Genomic DNA, 22,826 nt, shown 5'->3' on the forward strand with positions numbered 1-22,826 from the left:
GCTATTGGCTAGTAGAATTGGTGGAAGCTTTTCAAGTACCAAGAATATATTCTGGGCCTCAGGCTCCCTCATTTGCCCCTACTTCTGATGTGTGAAGAATGATTTCAGTATCATTAGTTTAGGAGACCACTTCCATTGGCCTGCCATCTGTCTAAGGTATCAACTTTCATTAGAACATAAAATAAGTCAACAATAATAATGCTAATGACAAATAATTAGATCTTAGCACTTGCCAGTTACTTCTCTCAGTACTTTACGTATATTTGCTGATTTCATCTTTCTAATCCTGGTAAGATAGATCTTATTCTCATCTCCATTTTACACAGGAAGAGAGTGAGACAGAAACGTTAAGTGCTTTATCGAAGGTCACACCCTAGCAGCTGGTGGAACGGGTACAGCCCCAGGCCTTTGTCTCCTATGTAGAAATTGTCTCTAAGTCTTTCCCATGAAACATGAGGTTGTTGCTGAAAGCAGCACGTTACTTTTATACTCACTGGAGTGCCTGTGCTCATTTACATTTGTGGATGTTTAAAATCAACGTTGATGGGGGGCTTGGGACACAAAAATATAAATGTTTACCATAAGACATTTTCTTATCTTTCTCCATCAGACCAATTGATGACTGTGTATATTTATGTGATAAAATATAGTCTACAAACATGAATACCATTGGAGAGGTCGGTACATTTGCGCAGAAACAGAGAGTGAATATTTACTCTTTGTGGGTCATAAAGTCTCTGTTGTAACAACTTAGCTCTGCTGTTAGGGCAGGAAAGTGGTCAGAGACAATTTGCAGATGACAGTCTGGCTGTGTTCCAATAGAGTTCTAGTTGCAAAAATGAGTGGTGGTGGATTTGTACTAGGTGATTGGTGGTAAAAGTATTTTTTTTTCCCCCTCTTTACTTTAGTTGCAAAAAGCACAGGATCAACATGCAGCATCCGTAAGATGTGCTGAGAAGATGCAAGATCACATACAAAAGTACAATTTAAAGCCACACAGTAAAAACATAAGTATTTATAGGCAGATAAGCAGTTGTAAGGAAAATGACTTTTTTTTTTTCACTTCTCACTGCTAGCCTCTATGGCTGCACCTGTGGCCTTGCTTTCCTCCCAGGTTTCATCACCCACATGTGATAACGTTTTGTTGCGGGAGGGCGCTAGGGAGAGTGAGCACAGGCACATGCACCTATCATTGCAGGTGTATATATATCTATATATCTATATATACAGGCACATGCACCTATCATTGCAGGTGTGTATATATTTATATATTTATATATCTATATATCTATATATCTATATCTATCTATCTATCTATCTATCTATCTATCTATCTATCTATCTATCTATCTATCTATATATACACCTGGGCTGAGAAACAAGGGATAAATTGGGAGAACGTAGGGGCTGGGGCTCAGTTGCTGCCTCCCTGCCTGCTGGTCTGCCTGTGAGTCTGGTCCCCTGATTGAGCATTAAAGGCCTGTCAAATATATCAAAGGCTCCAAAATTCTCTTTTCGTATGCCTGAGTCCTCAATGACTTTGCCCACCTGGAATGGTGGCCCAACAGCAGTGTAGTATGATATTGTGTTACAATGTTGTCGACATCAGTGTCAAGCTGGTAAAATGTTCATGCAACCTTGCATTCTTCTGATGTGCGTGAATTTGGCATATTATATCCAAATGTGCACATTATCTACAACAAAGATAGAAAAATGGCTTTGCAAATTTTTTTAAAGATTTATTTATTTATGCATATAAGAGCTGGTGTACAGGCCAGAGATGTGGGGGTGAGAGGACTCACCAGAGACAGAGTGGGGAACAGAACAGGCAGATCACCTGAAGTACATTGCTGAGGGGAGCAGTGGGCGAGTCAGGAGAGGTCTGCTATGCCTTGTGGGTAGCTCCCTGGCCAGCCGGGGGGCCGAACTCGTACTGCAGTGGCTGCGGACAACTTCATAGGTTGTGTCTTAATCCCCTGCGCCACCAGGGAGGTCCAGCTTTGCAAATTTTTAAGAATTTATGTACTTGTTACTTCAAGTGTTGAGAAATTATGTGATTTTCTTTAATCGGTGTGTGAAAATATTTATACTTTTTAGGATTGAAATAGAAAATGCCAAGCTAAAAAGTACAGTCAAAAAACAAGGATGCAAAATTGAGCAGCTTCAGAAAAATCTGCAAAGTGCCAGTATGGTAAGTCTGTCTCTTCATTCTGACACACTGAAGAGGACTTTTATTTCTCCAGTAGTTCTATATAAGGTTCTGTTTCTCCAGCAGTGGAGAAATCATGCATTTCCCTGAAGATTAGTGACATTGATTCCCCTTATCCCCCTTTGGAAAAATACCTATTCAGATCTGCTGCCCATTTTTTAACCAGATTGCTTTTTTGCTATTGTGTGAATTTTAATATGGGTTTTCACCCTTTTTCAAATATGATTTGCAAAATTTTCTCTCTCATTAGGTTATCTTTTCATTCTGTTGATGATTCTTTTGACTTGCAGGAACATCTTAGTTAGCTGTGCACCTACTTATTAATTCTTGCTTTTGTTGCCAAGTCACCACCAAGACCTGTGTCAGGGGGCTTATGAGTTGTAACATCTTTATTTTACATGTGGCTGGCCAATTTTCCTTACATCTTTAAAGAGATTCTTCTTTCCCCACTGTATATTCTTGGTGAGCACCCCATTTTTTAAACGATTTATTTATACATACAAGAACTGGGGTACAGGCCAGAGGCGTGGGGGGGAGTGAGAGGATTCACCAGAGACAGAGCGGGAAACAGAACAGGCAGACTGACTGAGATACATTGCTGAAGGGAGCAGCGGGCGAGACAGGAGAGGTCTGCTGCGCCATGTGGGCAGCTCCTGGCCAGCCAGGGATTGAACCTGCATGGCAGTGGCCGTGAACAGCTTCATACCCTGCATCTTAACCCTTGCACCACCAGGGAGGCCCCGAGCACCCCATTTTTAATATCAGTAACTGTGACAGTCACTTATTGCTACGTAATAAGCAACTTCAAAACCCAGTGACTCAAACCAGAATTTATTTTGTGTTTGTCTGTATTTTGTTGATAAATGTGCATTTCAGGCACAGGTCAGTAGGGCTGCTTTTGTGTTCTCCTTTGGGTATCAGCTGGCGGACTTGAAGCTGGGGCCCAGATTCACCTGAAGGCTTGCTAATGCACATGGATTTGGGATGGGACACTGGCTGGGGTAGCTCAGCTGAAACACCACTACACAGACTCACCATGTAGCCAGGGCTTCTTCACAGCATGGTGGCTGGGTTATAAGGGTGAGTGAGCGTCCTCAAAAGAGAAAGTCATTGAAAGCTGCTTCACATTTTCTAACCGAGGTCACAGAGCAGCTCTGCCATAGTTGATATACTTAGAAACCAGTGAGTAAGTTCAGCACATATTTAAGAGGAGGAAATTTATGGAAAAATGTCAAAGAATTTATAGACTTGTCAAGAAACACCACATCCGCTCACTTTTTCTTACCAAATAATCGTTACGTCTGAAAAATATTTATTCTTCCTGACTCACTATCAATGAAATTTCAGAATGCCTTTTCTTATTATTTAGTATGTTTTCTTATTTTGTGGAAAGTAACAATGAGATTAACCATTTGTAGATAAGAAAAAGGTTTATGGCATTAGAATCCATAATTCAAGACTCACTATTCATATTTTCAAAGTCCTATTTTGGGAGGCAATTAAATCTTAAAAATGAGGGGTTAAGATGTGGAAAGGGTAAAAGACTTTCTACTAAGAGGTGACTTATGAAAGATATGAAACAATCATGGAAAACAACTAAGAGTATAAAATCAAGTGCAAGTGTTATATGGCAAAGACGGTGACAAAAATATATTTTTCTGACTCCTAGTTGTTTTAATTTTCTTCTGGATTTTCTGAGTAATTCAAGGTTTCACATTCTTAGACTAGATGACATTTTATTGCAACCAGATTTATTTTACAATTTGATCCTGGTTTTGAGTTAGACTATTCTTATATTATTTTACTCCTGCAGATGGATGATCTTACTGCAAACCCAGAAACAGCATCTTCAGCCTGGCCACATCTAGTTATAGAAAATCAATTTCGCCAACAGGAGTTCTCTGTGAAAGCAATGCAAAATAAATGTGAAAGACCAGAAAAGAAGAAAAAGAAATTGAAACAAGTAATAATAAACCTCGAAAATCCTATGGAAACGAATTTGGTAGAATGCTGTCAAGTTGAGAAGGATATGCAAGCAGTTGAACAAACAGTACAGGATATAGAAGAAAAAGTAAAAAAAGTTAATATACTTTTACAGGTTAGTTTGTTGAACTTCAATATGTGATTAATTTCACTGCCAAATATATTTTGGATATGTAAACACACTGTATGTGTTTCCTCTACTTCCCTTACAACAATTTGGTTTGGAAATTTCTGGAGGAAAGGTGCATGTGTTTCTCCCTTTAAATATTTCATCAGTTGTTATAAAAGAAGACTATGCTTAGGAAGAAAAGAATCATGATTTAAAAATTATAACATGCGGGCCTCCCTGGTGGCGCAAGGGGTTAAGACGCAACCTATGAAGCTATTCGCAGCCACTTTAGCACGAGTTCGATCCCTGGTCAGGGAGCTACCCACATGGCACAGCAGACCTCTCCTGACTTGCCCACTACTCCCCTTAGCAGTGTACTTTGGTCCACTCTGTCTTTGGTGAATCCTTTCACCTCCACACGTCTGGCCTGTACCCCAGTTCTTGCATGCATAAATAAATAAATCTTTTAAAAAAAGAAAAAGAAAAAAAGAAAAATTATAACATGCTCTTAGACTATTCTTGAATTATGTTTGTTCAGTTTTAAAATTGATTCTACTGTTCTTTGGATTATCAGATAAAAGTAATTTAGCTTCATTGTTACAGTTCACATTTAGTTCAGTTGACACTGATGATAAATATTTTGAATGAGCTTTTTCACACTTGAAATTGTTCTCTGAATCACTGATTCAGAACTAAAGGAAATAAATATTGTGATTCAGATGAAAATCATTTAAAAATGTATTCTTTTCATTTGCTTTAGACGCAAGCAACATCTCAAAAGCACTTAGAACAATTAATAGACAGTCATAATACTTCAGTGAGAAATCAAATGGAACTCAGTTGTAAAGTTCTGGAAACTGAACTCTTCAACTTGAAAACTGAAAAAGATTCTAACAGAATAGAATTGGAAAAATACAAGCAACTCTACCTAGAAGAAGTAAAAGCTAAAGAATCTTTGGAAAATAAGTTAAGCAGGTAAGTTAAAAAAATAAATAGGGATCACAGAAAATAAATTTAGCTCATTAATTTGCCTCCAGAGCATAATTTTTTATAGGCCCTGAGTTCATGTGATTAGTAGCAAGGGAAAGCTAACTAGTTAATGTAATTTTTTTAAAGATTTATTTATATATGCATACAAGAACTGGGGTACAGGCCAGAGGTGTGGAGGTGCGAGGATTCACCAGAGACAGAGTGGGGGAACAGAACAGGCAGATGGACCGAAGTACACTGCTGAGGGGAGCAGCGGGTGAGTCAGGAGAGGTCTGTTGCGCCATGTGAGTAGGTCCCAGGCTAGGGATGGAATTCCTGCCGCAGTGGCCGCAGATAGCTTCATAGTTGCACCTTAACCCCTTGCGCCACCAGGGAGGCCCTAGATAATGTAATTTTGAAAAATAATGTTAATCAATGAACTTACCTTTAAAATGTTACTCCAGGATGTCTGCATCTCTCTTTTTGGTTTTACTTCATTTAGCTTTTCCCCTTAATAATTTCATGCAGTTAACTTGATTTACTGTCTTCAAGCCAAAGATTTGGAAGCATTATAAATTTAGACAGAAATATTATTATAAATTGCTTGTAAGAATGCCACAAAATAGAAATATTGACGAATTCTTTTTTTTTTAAGATTATAGCTTAAACTCGAAAGGCTGTGTATTACTACTACTCTCAGCCTATTAGGCATTGGTAAATGAAGGGTTTTTTTTTTATATGATCTTTATATTATCACTACAGGGAGCTGTGAGACAAACTGTCCTTCACAGTTTGTTTTTCTGCTCTACAGAAAGGCACACAATGAAATAGGGAAAGATCCTCCTGGAGGTGAAGGGTAGTATAATTCAGAAAGTGACTACAAATAATCCTGTGATCTGCTGAGGGGTGTGTGGAAGACCAACAGGGGTACCCTCAGCACCAATGCCTTGGTAACAGAACTTTACTGCCTCCAGAGCTGTTTAGTTCCTCTTGATCACCACTAGGGGACCCTCTTGTTCTCTCTCAGAGGTGCTTCCTCCCAGCTATTCCCTGGTGCCAATGCTTCCTTTCTCAGGGGTACAAGTGAAATGTGCAGGGTGGTAAAGGCAAACTCCTGAAAATGCCCTTGAGGGACATGTTATTCCTTTGATATCTTAGCTGGATGTTGAACTGTGTTCATAGCTGCCTCAAGGATCCTGTAGGTAGCACCATTCTAGAGGGCACTGAGTGTTATCCTGGAGGGCACCTGCATCACTGACAGCCCCCACTGCTTTGAATTCCTTGTTAGTTAGGACTCTGCCCAGAAACACACTTCTTTAAACAGTTTAAACCTCCAATTGCAGACAGTAGGGAAGTTCCAACATGTATTGAGTGTTAAAACTCTTCAAAAGGAAATTCTACTTAATGTTACGGCAATATATACATATATTTAAGCAAGTCATTTAGAGAAAAATGAAATATTAAGCACTTGGGTTTTGTAATCTTCACAGAACGAATGAAAGGCTAACAGAGGTCAGCAGCAAACGTCATATGGAGAAAATGCATAACAGATGTTTACTCAGCACTTTTGCTACCATGCCAGTTCCGGGGCTACCTTATGTTGCAGAGCCAAAAAATCATTTAGTGCCCTATAGATATCTTACTGCAAGGCAAAATTCAACAACCTCTCCAACCTCCAATGCAGGGCCCTCAAGTGACAACAAAGACATTTACTACCACAAGGTTAGTTACGTTCCCTCTTTATCCTTGGGTTTTAAATTTCTGGTACAAGACTTGTTTGTAATTTTGAGCAATTCTGAATTATTCCATGGACTTATATTAACTAAATTTAAGTCAATTATTACTGCTAAGAAAGTACAAATTTTATAGTTGTAGGTCCCAGGCTCACTCATTTTCAAGAGGTAAACCTTTGTTAATGTTACTGAATAAATGTAACGAAACCAACACATTTAAAAGTTCTTGATATTCTACATGTTAGAAATGAAATATTATTGCCTGATAACCAAAGTATATACTGCAAGATGCTTTTGGCTTTACTTTCTAATTGATTTCAGTGTGATAGTGGCTCACAATATTTAAGTTTCCCTGTAAACTGGCCTCCCCGCCCTTTTTTCTACCCTTACATATCCAAACACTTAATTACATGTGGATGTTTATTATTTCAAGTAATCGAAGGTTGATACTTTTTATGAATTAAATAAACGTATAAATTAATGACAAAAAATTGATTTTCTGGTTTTAAAGTTTTTGTCTTTTTTATGTGAGCGTATATCCTTAATTGCTATTTTACCTTTAACATTTTTATCTCAATTTCTATAAAATATGGTCCTCTTTCTGAACAGTTACAGGGCATTTTCCAAATATTCAAAATCAAGCAAATATTGGAATTTTTAAAAAAGATTTATTTATTTATGTAATAAATAACTGGGATACAGGCCAGAGGCATGGGGGGGGTGGGAGGATCCACCAGAGACAGAGTGGGGAACAGAACTGGCAGATTGACTGAAAAACACTGCTGAGGGGAGCAGCAGTCAAGGCAGGAAAGGTCTACTGTGCCATGTGGGTTTCTCTCTGGCTTGCCGGGGATCAAACTCATGCTGCAGTGGCTGAGGATTGCTTCATAGGTTGCGTTTTAATCCCTTGTGCCACCAGGGACCAAAGACGCTGCTGAGGGGAGCAGCGGGCGAGGCAAAAGAGGTCTGCTGTTCCATGTGGGTTTCTCCCTGGCCAGCCAGGAATTGAGCCCACACTGCAGAGGCTGCGGAGAGCTTTACAGTGCTGTACTCAACCCGCTGCGCCACCGGGGAGGCCCTGCTCTTTTTAACTTAATCCTTCTAATATTCGACTTATTTCAGATGAAGCAGGAGTTCGAACAAGCTGTAACAAGAGAACTAAAAGAAGGTATGTTGCAAAATTTCAGTTAAATTTAGATGGCATTGATTTCTGAAATAACTGAGTGTCATCTCTTTCCATTTTCTCTATAATACATAAGTATGCTAACTATATTGTGCATATGAAAAAAGTAGAATCAGAAACATTCACAATAAAGACTACACTTATTTCTCATTTATTCATCATGTGCCATAGCTTTTCAAAAATAAAAAAAACTGTATCTCTTTTTACTCTGCTATACCTTCTTTTTACTTCTCCCATCCCTGTGGAACTATCAACCTGCATACAATTGTTCTCAGAAAACATGGGCTTCGTCAATTCCTCATGTTCTAGTAGTGTTGGAAGGCCAAAGCCTCCCTCCCCTCCCCCCAAAAAAACAACACCCCAAACTCACCTAGCCGTCCACAGCCAAGCAACTAGAGTTCATACAGCTGTCACTTGGTGTGTGACATTTAAACCTACTGCCACTTTCTTTGTCAGTGGTTTACCTTTTGCCTCCAGGGAAAATTCCAACATCCTTAGGATAGAAATGTAAAATCCCAAATCAATTTAGTTCTTGCCAAATTATACAATCTTAGCGTTTGCTGCTTGCTCTGCCCTCCCTTTATCATCTAGTCAAATTCACCACTTACAAAGCCACAAGTGTATGTCCTTGTCTCCAGCTCTCTGCATGTGCTTCTTTCCTCCACCTGGTATACTCTATCCTTGTCCTCCTTATCACCTCCACCAAAAAGTCAACAAATATGGACACAAACATGGGATGTTCCTTCTCTGTTCCAATAGTGCCCAATATATGAGTCTGAATGGACACCCCCTCTTTGTCTTCTTTTTCAATTTATAGCACAAGATCATTGAGGAGTGGACTGTGCCATCTCCACCTTGTAATTCTAGCACTTGTCATAGTAAGTGGCACATGCTTGTTGAAAAAATAGGAATTGAGAAAATCAAAAGCTTTGATACTTAGCCACAACTGCAATTGATTCAATGTGCAACTATGGGCAAATAATATTTAGTGGTGATCCTGTGTTTTGGATGGAATGGTACATGGTTTGTTTTGAACACTGCTAAAGATTGCAACTTTTTTTTTTAAGATTTATTTATTTATTTATACAAGCACTGGGTACAGTCAGAAGCGCAGGAGGGTTAGAGAATTCACCAGAGCTAGGGTGGGGAACAGAGCAGGCACACTGACGAAATACACTGCTGAGGGGAGCAGTGGGCGGCAGGAGAGGTCTGTGCACCATGTGGGACACTCGCCTGGCAGCTGGGGATTGAACTGGTGCTGCAGAGGCTGCGGGCAGCTTTGCAACCCAACGCTCAACCGCTGCGCCACTGGGGAGGCCCAGATTGCAACTTTTTTTAATCAAATTATTTAACTACAATATATTTTAGAATGTAATTCTGTTTTCCTTTTCCAGCTGCTGCTGAACATGAATTTGAAACTTGTATAGCTTCTTTAGGACCTACTGAAGAGTCCAAATTAAATCAAGATCCACTTTTGAAAGCATCTGAAGAATATATGGAGATCTTGAAGAAAAAGTATACGATATGAATGATAAATAGTAAAAGTTGATTTATTGGGCTGTTTATATAACATTTTAATCACTTCCCACTTAACATATGACGTGCAAAAATGTTTATTAAAAGAGAATATCTTTTATTCTCTCTGTCTGATGAAAATTTGTATAATATTTTAATATATGTTTCTTGGCATCTAACAAATTTTTTTAGATTTATTTATTTATGCAAACAAGAACTGGGATACAGGCAAGAGATGTTGGGGGATGAGAGGATTCACCAGAGGCAGACTGGGGAACAGAACAGGCAGAGTGACTGAATACACTGCTGAGGGGAGCAGCAGGTGAGTCAGAAGAGGTCTGCTGACACATGTGGGTAGCTCCCTGGCAGGCCGGGGATTGAACTTGTGCTGCAGAGGCTGCAGATAGCATCATAGTGCTGTGCTTAACCCCTTGCGCCACCAGGGAGGTCCCATCGTTTTTCATTTTTGTACAATGTTTGATTTCTCCTCTCAGGTATAGTCCCCATAAAATTCCCACCACCAAGTCACCCATGAACCATCACCAAAATCTCTTGTGCTCTTATCACCCCTGTTTTAATCCCTCTCCTTCTCCTTCCCCGTCCCCTGCTGAATATCTCTGATTTATAGTTGCCTGTTAGTTTTGTCTTTTTTTTTTCCTGATCCCTTACTTGGTTTCCCTATATTCCTCCTGTAAATGAAACCACTCAATATTTTTCTTTTTCTTTCCTTATTTCACTAAGCATAATCCCTTCCAGCTCCATCCATGTTGCTGCAAATGGCATGAGTTTTATCTTTTTAGATTGCTTCATAGTATTCCATTGTGTATATATATATATATATATATTACATCTTCTTGATCTAGTCATCTATTTTTGGATTTTATATTGTTTCCATATCTTACCTACTGTAAATAGTGCTGCAATAAACATAGGAGTGCAAGTTTCCTTTCAAATTAATGGTTTTCTGTCTTTTGAGTAGATTCCTTGGAGTGGAATTGCTAGGTCATGTGGTAGCTCCATTTTTAGTAATTTGAAAGATTTATTTATATATAGAAGAACTAGGGTGTAGGCCAGAGGTGTGTGAGTGAGAGGATTCACCAGTAATAGAGCGGGGAGCAGAATAGGCAGATTTACTGAAATTCAATGGTATGGGGAGCATTGGGCAAGACAGGAGAGGTCTGTTGCGCCATATGTGGGTTAGCTCCCTGGCTGGGGATTGAATTCAGGCCTCAGAGGCAATAGTGTGATAGCGCTGGGAACAGTCCCTCTGTCTTTCCTGAATTTCATGATCTTGAATCTTTTAAAGACAAAATTCCATTGATAGTAGTCCCACTGGCAGTAGGCACTGCCCCAGGATGGGGCCAGGAAGCAGGCCTGCCTCAGGAGGCAGTTTCATGCAAGCCCCAGGAAGGGTCCTAGAAGCAGAGCATATCTGGTAGTTTCTGGAAAGCAATGGAGCAGACCCTTCCAGGGAGAGATGTGACTGTCCTTAGTAGAGACAACTGCAGAGCCTGGTTCCCAATGGTTGCTGCTTTTGGAACAGGAATCCAGGGGGACAATATTCAAATAGTCTCTCAGATATAAGTGGGACTGACTATCCCTTGGATTGTAGAGACCACTGCATCTTTCAACAGGGTTGACACTGAGGATATTCATGGTCCATTGAATAGGAGGTAGGTGGACAGTGGACCTGTGGGGGTGTGGTTTGAGTAGGGGACACCAGTGGCAAGGCTGTTAGCTTAGTCAGAGGCTCTGGGGAGGGAAAAGAGGAGGCTGTGTGGCGGCACACTCCCTTGAAAGAGGGGGAAACTTTTTGAAAAGCTGGAGTACTTCACATAGCCTCGGTTCCTGGTGAAGACAGAGCTGGCATTCTGATCTCACACCCACTTTCCACACCGTGGGACTGTAGTTTAAGAGGAACAGAGTCTCATCCCAAACCCAAAGAGTTTGGGTTATCACAGGTGCTACACAGGTGCTACAAACATGGATCTTCTCAGCCCCTCCACCACTCTGCTGACTCAGCAACTACAAACCATCTGAGTACATACACCAACCAGTAAAATCCAAAGTAAATAAATACTTGGGCTCTATTCAAACAGCTAACAGGTTTCTGGAAATCACGTATCAGGGATATATTAAGGAATTAGGCATCAAAATTGTAAGTCAATTCTGTACTGTTACAGGATTTGCAGAAATTGTAAATAAATAAAATCAAACAAAGCCACAGCAACAACTATGGGAAAAGTAAAAGCATAATCACCCCCAAGTTTCTTATAAAGATATTAAAAATGGTAATAAAATAGGGAGTCCTAACTTAGCAAAATGAGAAGGCAAAAAAAATATATAACACATGGAAATAAGGAATTAAAGAGACTCTGACTCACACGGTGAGACAAATGCTGCAGAATCCAAACACAAGAATATGGGAGGCTTTATCATAAAGTTCAGATTTTTTTATATTTAAAGAACAGGTTTATTAGGAAAAGGGACGAAAGAATAAAGGAAACTTTATTAGGGAAGGGATAGAACACTTAAAGTCACTTGCAGAGACACAAGCAGGCAGAAAGAGCTGCCCCAGAAGGGACAGGTTTGCTAAGAGAGGCCTGCATGGTTGCTGGCAGGTGGCCTTGGCAGGTCATGAGCAGGCAGGAGGCCGCAGCCCTGCAGAGGAGAGATGGTGAAAAGAGGCACCTGCATAGTCACAGGTGGGCAGTGGCATTGCTTCAAAAGTTCAGAATTATTATAATAGAAGAAAATTCAAACAGGCAACTCAAAGTAATATGAGAACTCAGAAATACAAGTGTAAGAATTACAAACTCAGAAAAGTTAGAGTTCTAAACAATTTTCCAAAAAAAATGAGTTCAGAAAATCAATGAACTGGAGGTAGAAATCGAAGACTTAAATCAGAAAATAACAAATTCAGGAGGAAAGTGTTCCGTCATCTATCCTAATGGCGGGAGGGCAGAAAAGCCTGATACTCTTTACCTTACCCTACAGTAGGGAACAGCAGGAAGAGCCCTGCAAGCAGATTTTTTTTCCCAGGAGAAACAATGCGAGCTGAGAACCAAGCCCACCGCCCTTTCTGGCCCACAGTCCCATCTCACAGACACAGCCCCGCCTCCCTGGGCGCGGGTCTCCCAGTAGGAACTGGCGCCAGGCTGCAGTACCGCCCTCCACCGCAGGGAGGCAGCACTTCCCGGAGGCGCAGCGACTGCGGGCCCCGGGTCCCTCTTTGCGGCGACAAACGGAGGCCGGTTCGCGGCTCGCTCGCTCATTGGCCGCGGCGCGGGCTCTGCCATGTTGGCGGAAGTGGTGCCGCCTGTGCAGTGGGGAGCGGCTGTGGCTGCGGCCCCGTGCCCTTGCGCGTAGTCGCCTCCTGCTTCGCCCGGCTGGTGTCTCGGAGCTGAGAGGCGGCGGCCGGCGGGATGGAGAAAAGTAGGATGAACCTTCCCAAGGGGCCTGACACGCTGTGCTTCGATAAGGACGAGTTTATGAAGGTGGGCGCCGGGGCTCCTGTCCTCGGAGTCGGGCCGTGGGTGGGCCGTTCGCAGCTTTTCCCCTCCGGGGTCTGTCCTTGGGCTTCTCCTGCTCCGGAGCCCCGTACGCCCCCCGCCTGCCCCCCGCGAGGTCCACCGGCGGGTGCGCGCCCCGCAGGGAATCGCTGCGCTTGGTGACTGTCTTGATTTAGGTTAGGCAGGTGCATCCCGGAGAAAGCAGTTCTGTGAAATCGTGCAAATGGAGTGAAAACGCCTGAAAGTTCCGGGAAGTGGTTTGGAGCTAAGTGTTAAAGCCGTGTCACTGTCTGACCCTGTCGCCATACACTTAGGCAGATTGCCACTTTCTTCCGACACAAGCTTGTTGACCATAGATTGCCCTGCACCTAGAAGTTCAGTGTGTATTGAGGAAGTTGAAACCCAATTTAATACCTACCCTGGAACCGGTTCAGGAATTTAAAAAAAGACATTGCCTAACAGTCATCTACAATTCTGTAATGAGGTTGGGATATTTTACTGATTTTGTTGCAGTACAACAGACCAGACTATAATTATCCTCTTGTAAAATTGTCCTACTTATTTTATTTTTTTAAGATTTATTTATTTATGCATACAAGAACTGGGTTACAGGCCAGAGGTGCGGGGGGGTGAGAGGATTCACCAGAGACAGAGTGGGGAACAGAACAGACAGATGGACTGAAATACATCGCTGAAGGGAGCAGCAGGCGAGTCAGGAGAGGTTTGCTGCGCCCTGTGGGTCAACTCCCTGGCTGGGCATCGACCTTGTGCTGCAGTGGCTGTGGATAGCTTCATGGGTTGCATCTCAACCCCTTGCGCCACTAGGGAGGCCCTACTTATTTTAATAAGGTGAACCTGATGATGGTGTGCAAGTAATTTTAGGACATAAACATAGTGAAAACATCTTACTGATAATAGAGGTTCATCAGGCACACCCTTGAAAATGTCCAAGATTTGAATCACAGCTAGGAGGAATTTTACCTACTTATTTGCTTCTTCCTCTGGGTCAGCTCTTAAACTATCATCTATCTATCTGCCTATCTGTATGTTTAATTTCTAAGTTTTGGGATTTTTGGCACCATTTAACTCATTTTAGTGTTAAAAAGTTAAAAGTTTTGGCTTAGTATACCCTTAAAATTGTGAATGGTAAATTTAAAATTTTTACTCCTCTTTAAATCATAATGTTTTTCTTTTTCTAGGTTACTTAGCCTATCTTCTATTGATATTTGCAGCCACTGTTTTAAGAGCTGCAACTTGGATAGGAGTTCTGAGAGTTCAAAATGAACACAGGTTCCAGAAACCCTTTGTTGCATGCTCTGGCCTAGAGCTACCTTGAAGAGAGGGTAGAAGGAAAGAGCTGGGGATATGTAATGGGGCAGGTGCATTGGGTGAAGTTCACACAAAAATCAGGGGCCTTGTTCTGACTTCTCTGGCTTCAAGAATCTCCCAGTACAGAAAATGCTTACCTTGCCCATCTGTTGTTGACTTCTTCAGACTTCCTTCCCAACACCAGCATCCTTTCTGACTCACTAGCACCACCATCTTTTTCACTCTGAGTTAAGAGAATGCCTTTGGTACAAGCAGCTTCAAAAAGTAGAAACTTAAAATATAAATTCTAAAATAGAACCTAGAGGTAGGAGAAAGCAGACAGGGGAAGTGACTGGAATGCCAGTAATTCCATATTCATTCTTGGCTCTTCAACCTGTGAATATGTTTAACATTTTATAGTACTAGTAAATGCTACCAGATAAGTCTGGAAGAACATCGATAGAGTAGCTGTTGTGTGTGAAATATTATTGGTTTTCTAGGTGAGGCCTGGAAATAAAAATTCTATGCAAATTATGTTTCCTTTGGAGAGATATCTTAGCAGTTATAATTCGGTGGCAGAAAGGATGGGTGGAGATCTTGCTGCTGGGGTTATATTTCTACATTTGTGTCTCAACACGTGTTGTGATTGAATAGACTTTGTGCATGTGGGAAAGTTAACCAGTACCAGAGTTGCAGTACTGGAGTATGGAAGAATGGCCAGGAATGAGATTGGAAAGAGAAAGGTGGATGGCGTGAGGGTGCATGTGGGCCTTGTGCACTGCAGTCAGGTATAAAGCAGTGACTGTGTAGTCATATCTGTTACAATCCAATGGCTGGTAACAAGAGTCTACTTAAAAAGTTATTTGAATGTCCCTTATGAGATCTGTTAAGAAATACAGAGGAAGGGACAGGTTTGTGAAAAACTAGGTGGTCAAAAGTTAGTAGTGGCAGATGGCAAAATCACCCAGGGCAGAGGTGATATAACACTGTTAGCTTTATCAGCTTAACAAAAGGACAGTTCTCACAGAGGGTTGACAGTCAACTAAAAGATGAAATGGGAGGGTCTCCCTGGTGGCACCACAGGTTAAGACACAGCCTATGAAGCTATCCGCAGCCACTGCAACACGAGTTCAATCCCTGCCAGGGAGCTACCCACATGGCGCAGCAGACCTCTCCTGACTCACCCGCTGCTCCCCTCAGCAGTGTATTTTAGTTCCTCTGCCTGTTTACTCTGTCTCTGGTGAATCCTCTCACCCTCTGCACCTCTGGCCTGTACCCCAGTTCTTATATGCGTAAATAAATAAACCTTAAAAGAAAGATGAGATGGGACATAAGATATTGGTGGGAGGAGAGAAAGTGGTAGGCTCTCGGAGATAAATTAGTCCTGTTTACCTAGATGTACAAATGAAATCATAACCTCCTTCTTCTCTCCCTGCACTGGACTTCATTGGTTTTACAGAAAAAAATAGATGCTATCTAGTAGGAGCTCTTTCACCTTCCTGATAACAGTCCTGTTTTCGTATCTGTGTCCATTCTCTTTGTCCTCCTCACCTAGTATGTAGAAGAGCTTTCAGCTTGACTGTACTCCACAATGAATACAGCATCCAACACCTCCTGTAATGAAGAACACTGAGTAATGATGTGGGGGAATTTGGGTTCTGTCACAGATATAATAGCTCGTGATTTTATAATTCCTTATATTGGGGGAATGTTTTCCTACTTGACATTTCAGCATGAGTCAGCTTAAAGAAATTTGATCTTTTGAAGGTTCTGTGGAATTCTTACAATGTTGAAGTTACAATATTTGGGTCTTTGGTCAGCGTTAAGTGGTTAATTCCCAGTTCTCTCTTATTAGCCATTGTTCTCCACCCCGGAATGCAAATATTTACTAACTAATAAAACGGTTAAACTTTATTTGGATTGAAATTTGATTGATGTCCCTGCTGCTCTAGTTAATGGTTTTTAAGTTGGCTGTAACAAGTCTGTTTTGCTGGTTTATGGAGAACCTAGAAAGAGAAGAAATGAATTTATCTAGAATTTATGACTTCACAATTTCTAGCCTTTGGGAATTTGTACTTTACCTGGGTTCAATTAGGAAATATCTCTGAGTATAAAGAGAATCTCCTTTTCCTTCTAATTTTAAAAAAGTAATACTCCATCTACCTTAGATGTATTTTTAATTAAAGAGCTATTTTTTAAGGACTTTTAGAGTTCCTATATATCCCTTCTCCCCTCCCTCACAATTTCTGTTAGTATTAATATCTTGTATGACAGGGGTACACTTGTCCCAACTGATGAACCAGTGTTGATAGAGTATTATTACTGAGGTCCCTCATTCATATAAGGTTCATTGTTGGTGTTATAAGGGTCTTGGGATTTTGCCAGATGCATAATGTCATGTATCTAGCTTTATAGTATCACTCAGAATAATTTCACTGCCTAAAAAGGCCCCTATACTCCACCTATTCATTTCTTTTCTACCTACACTTCTCATTCTCTCCCTTGTAACCACTGATCTTTTTACTGTCTCTAAAGATTTGCCGTTTCCTGAGTGTGTGTATTTGAAATCGTATGGCATATAGCCTTTTCATACTACGTGCTGTGAGACACGCACTCAGCTGCCCAAATTCAAAGAATGCGCTTGGAGACGAGGCGTACAAGAGAAGTGAGATTTTATTGATGGTCTTGCAAGACTGGGTGTCTGTCTAGAAGGCAGGCATGACAAAGTACATTTCCATTTAGTTTTTATACTCAGTGTGCAAGGCCCTCCCCCCTTTTCTCATTAATTGAGTACTGAGGATTTACAGTCTTACCTGGATGTCACCTAAATTCTTTTTCACAATCGGTAATGTACATTAAACCCTTTTTGTTTGCTCTTTTTGGGGCCATTTGACCTGTTTTAGGTTATCTCAGTGAACCTTGGCTTGGTTTTAACATTTTGTTTTACTCAAGAGATCTTGAGATATACAATGGAATTCTGCATTCTTGGGCTGCCACATGTTGCAGCTCTCTGTTCGAGGGGCTAAGGGTCAGTACCTCTCCACTTCACCTGCAGACAGAAAACTGACCAAGCAGCATTTCTTTTAATACCGAGTGGTCTTCTACTTAGTGATAGGCTTTTAAATTTTCTCCATCTCTTCGGGGCTTGATATTGTTTTGTTTTCTGAATAATACTCCATTGTGTGGATGTACCACCATTTTGTTTCTCTTGATTGCTGATTGTTTCCACGTTTTGGTAATGATGAATAAGGCTGCCGTAAACATCTCTGTGCAGGTTTCTGTGTGGACATAGTTTTTAACTCCTTTGGGACTTCGTTCTCTTTCCTTACCCTTTCCCTTGTGTTGGGTAGACTCAGTTCTATAGTCAGATTTCTAGGGTTTATTACTGGTTTGGCTTTTTATGACGCTTTGTTTTATTTCTTTATATCCCAGATATAATTGACACCATCTGATATTTGTCATCTTCTTCTGACTTATTTTGCTTGGCATGAGCCCCTCTATTCCCACCTATATTTTCACAAATGGCAAGAAAAGTTTATCTTTCTTAATAGCTGAGTAGTATTCGGTTGGATATATATACCACATCTTCCTCATCCACTCATCTATTTTTGCATACTTAGGTTCCATAGCTTGACTTATAAATAATGCTGCAATGAATATAGGAGTGCATAAATCCATTTGAAGTAGTGTTCAGCATAGTGAGTGAAGGTGGTTAAAAGGTACAAACTTCCAATTATAAAATGTGATGGGGATGTACTGTACACCATGGTGACTATAGTTAATAGTATTGTATATTCAAAAGTATTATCATCGCAGGAAAAAAATTTGTAATATGTATGATGATGGTTGTTAAACTGGATTTATTGTGGCGATCATTTATTTTGCAGTGATACAAATATCTAATATATTATGTCTTACTCCTGAAACTCTTATAATGTTATATCAATTATATCTCAATTTAAAAAAATAATTTATATGTTCAAGAGAAACTTATCCCCCCTCCAAAAAGCAAAACTAAACCAAAACAAATAAACAGTCTGAAAGAATATGAATCATAATAATATTAAATAGTGGAAAGAAATCATCAGTACTTCTCTCTAGAACATCATGAGTGAGTTTTTATTCTCTTTTATGTAATTCTTTGTTAGTTGAAGGTTTTACAGTGAATACAGTATAACTTTACAAATTAAGGGGGGAAAGCGACTTCCTTTTTGAGAAGAGTCAATTTGAAATGTTTGATAAAAAAAAAAAAATCCCTTGTAGAGTTTAGGTAGCAGGAGAGAATGTTCTTTGTTAGGGTCCTCCTTGGTCTCTTTCTTTTTGGCTGTGACAACCTAGTCTTTTAAATGAATAGAATGTCATGACTGTCTTATTCTTTCTCTTTTTTTGTGTGTGTAAAGTGAAATATCATTACAGTAATTTTTTGTTTGTTTTGGTTTTATTTTTAGGAAGATTTCGATGTCGATCATTTTGTGTCTGACTGCAGGAAACGTGTACAGTTGGAAGAACTGAGAGATGATCTAGAACTCTACTATAAACTTCTTAAGACAGCTATGGTTGAACTCATCAATAAGGATTATGCGGACTTTGTCAACCTTTCAACAAATTTGGTAAGACTTTAAAGCTACAGAGTCTGTAGTAAGCAGTAATTCACATACGCTCATACATGCCTTCTTTCCCATTTATATTTTTTTCTTAAAAGTGCTGAATGTTTTTAGAAACCTTTCAGTTGATTTCCCCCACCCAGGAACTTGAAGATATTACTAATTTCATTAACACAAAAATAGACTTTTTTGGGGCACATTTTTTTGTTTAGTTTTTAACTCATTTAAGTCCTCTAGTTTATTTTTTACATTAGATATTGAGAATTAATGTAAAGTAGAGGAAAATATTTTATTGGAGTGTTTTTACGGGTTGCTTGGTGATTACTGTGAAGTCTCACTGGTTTACACTACTTTTTAAGGGCAAATTTCAGCTGGTAAGGAAATATTTAGGGCCTCCCTTGGTGGTACAGGAGGTTGAGTGCAGCGCTGTGAAGCTGTTTGCAGCCTCTGCAGCGCCGGTTCCATCCCGGCCAGCCAGTGAGGGCCCCACATGGCGCGGCAGACCTCTCCTGTCGCACCCACTGTTCCCTCAGCAGTATATTTCGTCAGCCTGCCTGTTCTGTTCCCCACTCTGTCTCTGGTGAATCCTCTCACCCTCCCGCGCATCTGGCCTGTACCCCGGTTCTTGTATAAATAAATAAATGAATAAATTTTTTTTTTTAAAAGGAAATATTTAATTTACTTTCAGGTACATGTGCTAGCCATAGCTAGGTTGAGGGAACATTGGCAAAAATTTATCTTTGGGAGGCCTGGTTTTATAAACATGTTAAGAATGGTTTATGATGGTCATATCAGTTGTTTGAAAAAGTGGATTAGAAATGCTTGAGGTCTAACACATGCAAAAATGTCTTCTTGTTCATATTTTAATTAGTTTTTAAATCTGTCCAAAGAGGTGCAGAAAGTAGCCATCTCCATGGGAATTTCAGGAACCATTAAAATTAATGAGCCATATTTGCTTTTGGGAAATATACCACTCACATGAATGTCCCAGTAGGATTAGAAACCCAGAAAATTTAAACTATTTCTGCACTATTTAATTTGAATTTTCCTGGAGGGCTATGATTATGTTTAGTATAGATACAGTTCATCACACTTTCTCATCAACTGGTGAAATAGCTTAAATTACAGACAGATAACTGTTCACCTAGTAAAAATATTCAAATTCATGGAAATTTTATCCAAAGGCAAATTGTGCATGAGGAAGCTTCATTTTCCTAAGTTTTATAGTTTCATGTATATCAGCAGATGTTTTTATATTCTATGAGTGATATTTGGGACAAAATATTTAAGACACGGGCCTCCCTGGTGGTGCAAGGGGTTAAGTCTCAGTACTATGAAGTTATCCACAGCTATTGCAGCATGAGTTCAATCCCCGACCAGAGAACTAACCCACATGGCTCAGCAAACCTCTCCTACCTTGCTTGCTGCTCCCCTCAGCAGTGCATTTCAGTCAATCTGCCTGTTCTGTTCCCCACTGTTTCTCTGGTGAATCCTTTTACCTCCTGCACCCCTGACCTACATCCCAGCTCTTGTATGCATAAATAAAATAAAATAAATTTTATTTATTTATTTATTGTTCTTTAAAGATTTATTTATTTATACAAGAACCGGGATACAGGTCAGATGTGCGGGAGGGTGAGAGAATTCACCAGAGACAGAGTGGGGGTCAGAACAGGCAGACTGATGAAATACACTGCTGAGGAGAGCAGTGAGAGGTCTGCCCTGCCATGTGGGTATCTCCATGGTCGGCAGGGATTGAACTGGCGCTGCAGAGGCTGCGGACAGCTTCATAGTGCTGTGCTCAACCTGTTTTGCCACCAGGGAGGCCCCAAAATAAATTTTATTAAAAAAATACTTAGGGCAAAATAACTTTTATTATTTAAAATTTTTTTTATTGAGATACAGCTGACATACAACATTATTTTAGTTTTGGATATGTATTTATATGGCATTATATTTAGTTTCACTCAATAACTTAATATTTGTGTATACTAAAAAGAGGTCACCACAATAATTTTAGTTCTCTGTCACCACACAAGTAACAGATTTTTCTGTTTGTATGAGTACTTTTAAGATTTATTTTCCTGGAAACTTTGAAATATGCAATACAATGGCATTGACTACAGACACCATGCTGTACATAAACATTTCTGTTATTTAACTAGTTACTTATAATATGTGGTGGTTCATTTTTGTTGTACAGAAAGAATCACCTAAGTCTATTACTGCTTTGATCATGACACAGATAATGTCACTATCACTGCTGATTGTGATGTGTTTGTGCACCCATGATTTTGCCTGTAGGTTGGCATGGACAAAGCCCTTAACCAGCTTTCTGTGCCTTTGGGACAGTTGAGAGAGGAGGTCCTGGTAAGTCTCCACATACAATCATAACAATATGCTATACAGTCTCTTAAACTTGTTTGTCTTCTCTCACAAGAATTCCTTTAATCTGTTAGGTCGGTAGTGGTTGTTTCATGGTCCATGATTACTCACCTTCCAAAAAAACTGTTAAATGGGTCTGTTTTTTGCAAAACATACTTGATTTGAAAATGACAGATTCTCAGAGTAGAGCTTTAAAATGTCGGGAGGAGATGAAGGCTATTTCAAAATTCAACTTATTAGTGCTACCTCACCATATATGAGTGGTCTTTAACCTATGAATGGTTTATATTGGTTAAATTGGTAATTTTACAAGTATTTTCCAAACAATATTTTGTATGTGGTTAGGTTTCTGGACCACATTGCAACAGCTGTTTAACCCCTAATATAACTGAAGGATAATATGCATGTAATGTAATAAGCATTATGTTTTAATATTCTGAGAAGATCTCTGCTGCCTAGAACTTCCCACTTCTAAGCCATCAAGGATAGGGCTTCCATGTGGATGAACCGTAGAGGGGAAGTTTGGGGTTCACTTTGAACAGAACAATGAGTGTGCTGCTCTATCCTCCCCTCAACCCCCAAGTTTGTGCCAGCACCCCAACTTCCACGCTCCCTTAGCTTTGATGCCCTATCATAAACTTGGTGCACTACACCATCATTACCTGTGTGTGTCACCATAGCCCACACCAGCTTGTGTGACCTTGTGCTGCTGGCCCCTAAGGCAGTGCCTGTCACATTGGAGCACACATGGTGCATGAGATACAGTGGAAAAAATGGCAGAATACCAGAAACATCAGTGCTGAGAAGTACAGATGAATGGTAGACAGGAAAGAATACATAAGAGATGTCTCAAGCTGTGCCTTCAAGTAGTCAAAATTTTTGAATGTTTATGACTTGTTTGAATCTTACAGAAGCTTGTTAAAGTGTTTCTTTTTTGAAAACTAGGAGCAGTGTTTTTTGTGGTCCACTATTGGAGTCCACACCAGTCTCTTTGTGACTTTCTTGCCTTCATTTTGGTGTGCTTCCTCTTCCCCTTAGCCTTGTAGCTATGGTGTTTTCTTAGCCTCAGCCTGTTTTTAGCTTCCACTCCTCTCCACACTCTTTTCCCTGGAGGTAGATTTAGCCTGCTGACTTCTGTTCTGAATTTGTAGACTGCTTTCCATACACAAGCTCTAGTCCTTCCTTGTCACCCACCACCTATTTTTATAAACACATTTCTCCTAAATTAGCAGTAGACCTTACCTTCCTTTTGATGCCCACTCAAGAAGCTACTCTGTGAGATTCTAAGATCACTGAGGGCTATTTCTGTCTTATTC

General features: G+C 40.2%; 2 protein-coding genes across 3 annotated transcripts in view; both read left to right on the top strand.

Annotated features, from left to right (window-relative positions):
• LOC311183681 (ankyrin repeat domain-containing protein 26-like) overlaps positions 1-9,714 on the top strand; it is a gene marked incomplete at its 3' end in the record, with an annotated part of 69,195 nt that extends 59,481 nt beyond the window's left edge. The window contains exons 19-23 of the mRNA XM_084253226.1: positions 2,098-2,191; positions 5,062-5,276; positions 6,761-6,992; positions 8,126-8,171; positions 9,581-9,714. Coding sequence (XP_084109352.1) covers positions 2,098-2,191; positions 5,062-5,276; positions 6,761-6,992; positions 8,126-8,171; positions 9,581-9,714 — 721 coding nt within the window. The remainder of the gene's footprint in view (positions 1-2,097; positions 2,192-5,061; positions 5,277-6,760; positions 6,993-8,125; positions 8,172-9,580) is intronic.
• A 3,408-nt stretch (positions 9,715-13,122) lies between these two features.
• Positions 13,123-22,826, top strand: part of COG2 (component of oligomeric golgi complex 2) — a gene marked incomplete at both ends in the record, with an annotated part of 33,687 nt that continues 23,983 nt past the window's right edge. The window contains 3 exons of one of the 2 annotated variants that reach the window (XM_084253025.1): positions 13,123-13,198; positions 18,970-19,131; positions 21,430-21,495. In XM_084253025.1, coding sequence (XP_084109151.1) covers positions 13,127-13,198; positions 18,970-19,131; positions 21,430-21,495 — 300 coding nt within the window. The remainder of the gene's footprint in view (positions 13,199-18,969; positions 19,132-21,429; positions 21,496-22,826) is intronic. The other variant, XM_084253024.1, reaches the window with a different exon arrangement.

Source organism: Talpa europaea (assembly GCF_964194135.1).
Source record: "Talpa europaea genome assembly, chromosome: 14".
Classification (NCBI taxonomy): domain Eukaryota; kingdom Metazoa; phylum Chordata; class Mammalia; order Eulipotyphla; family Talpidae; genus Talpa; species Talpa europaea.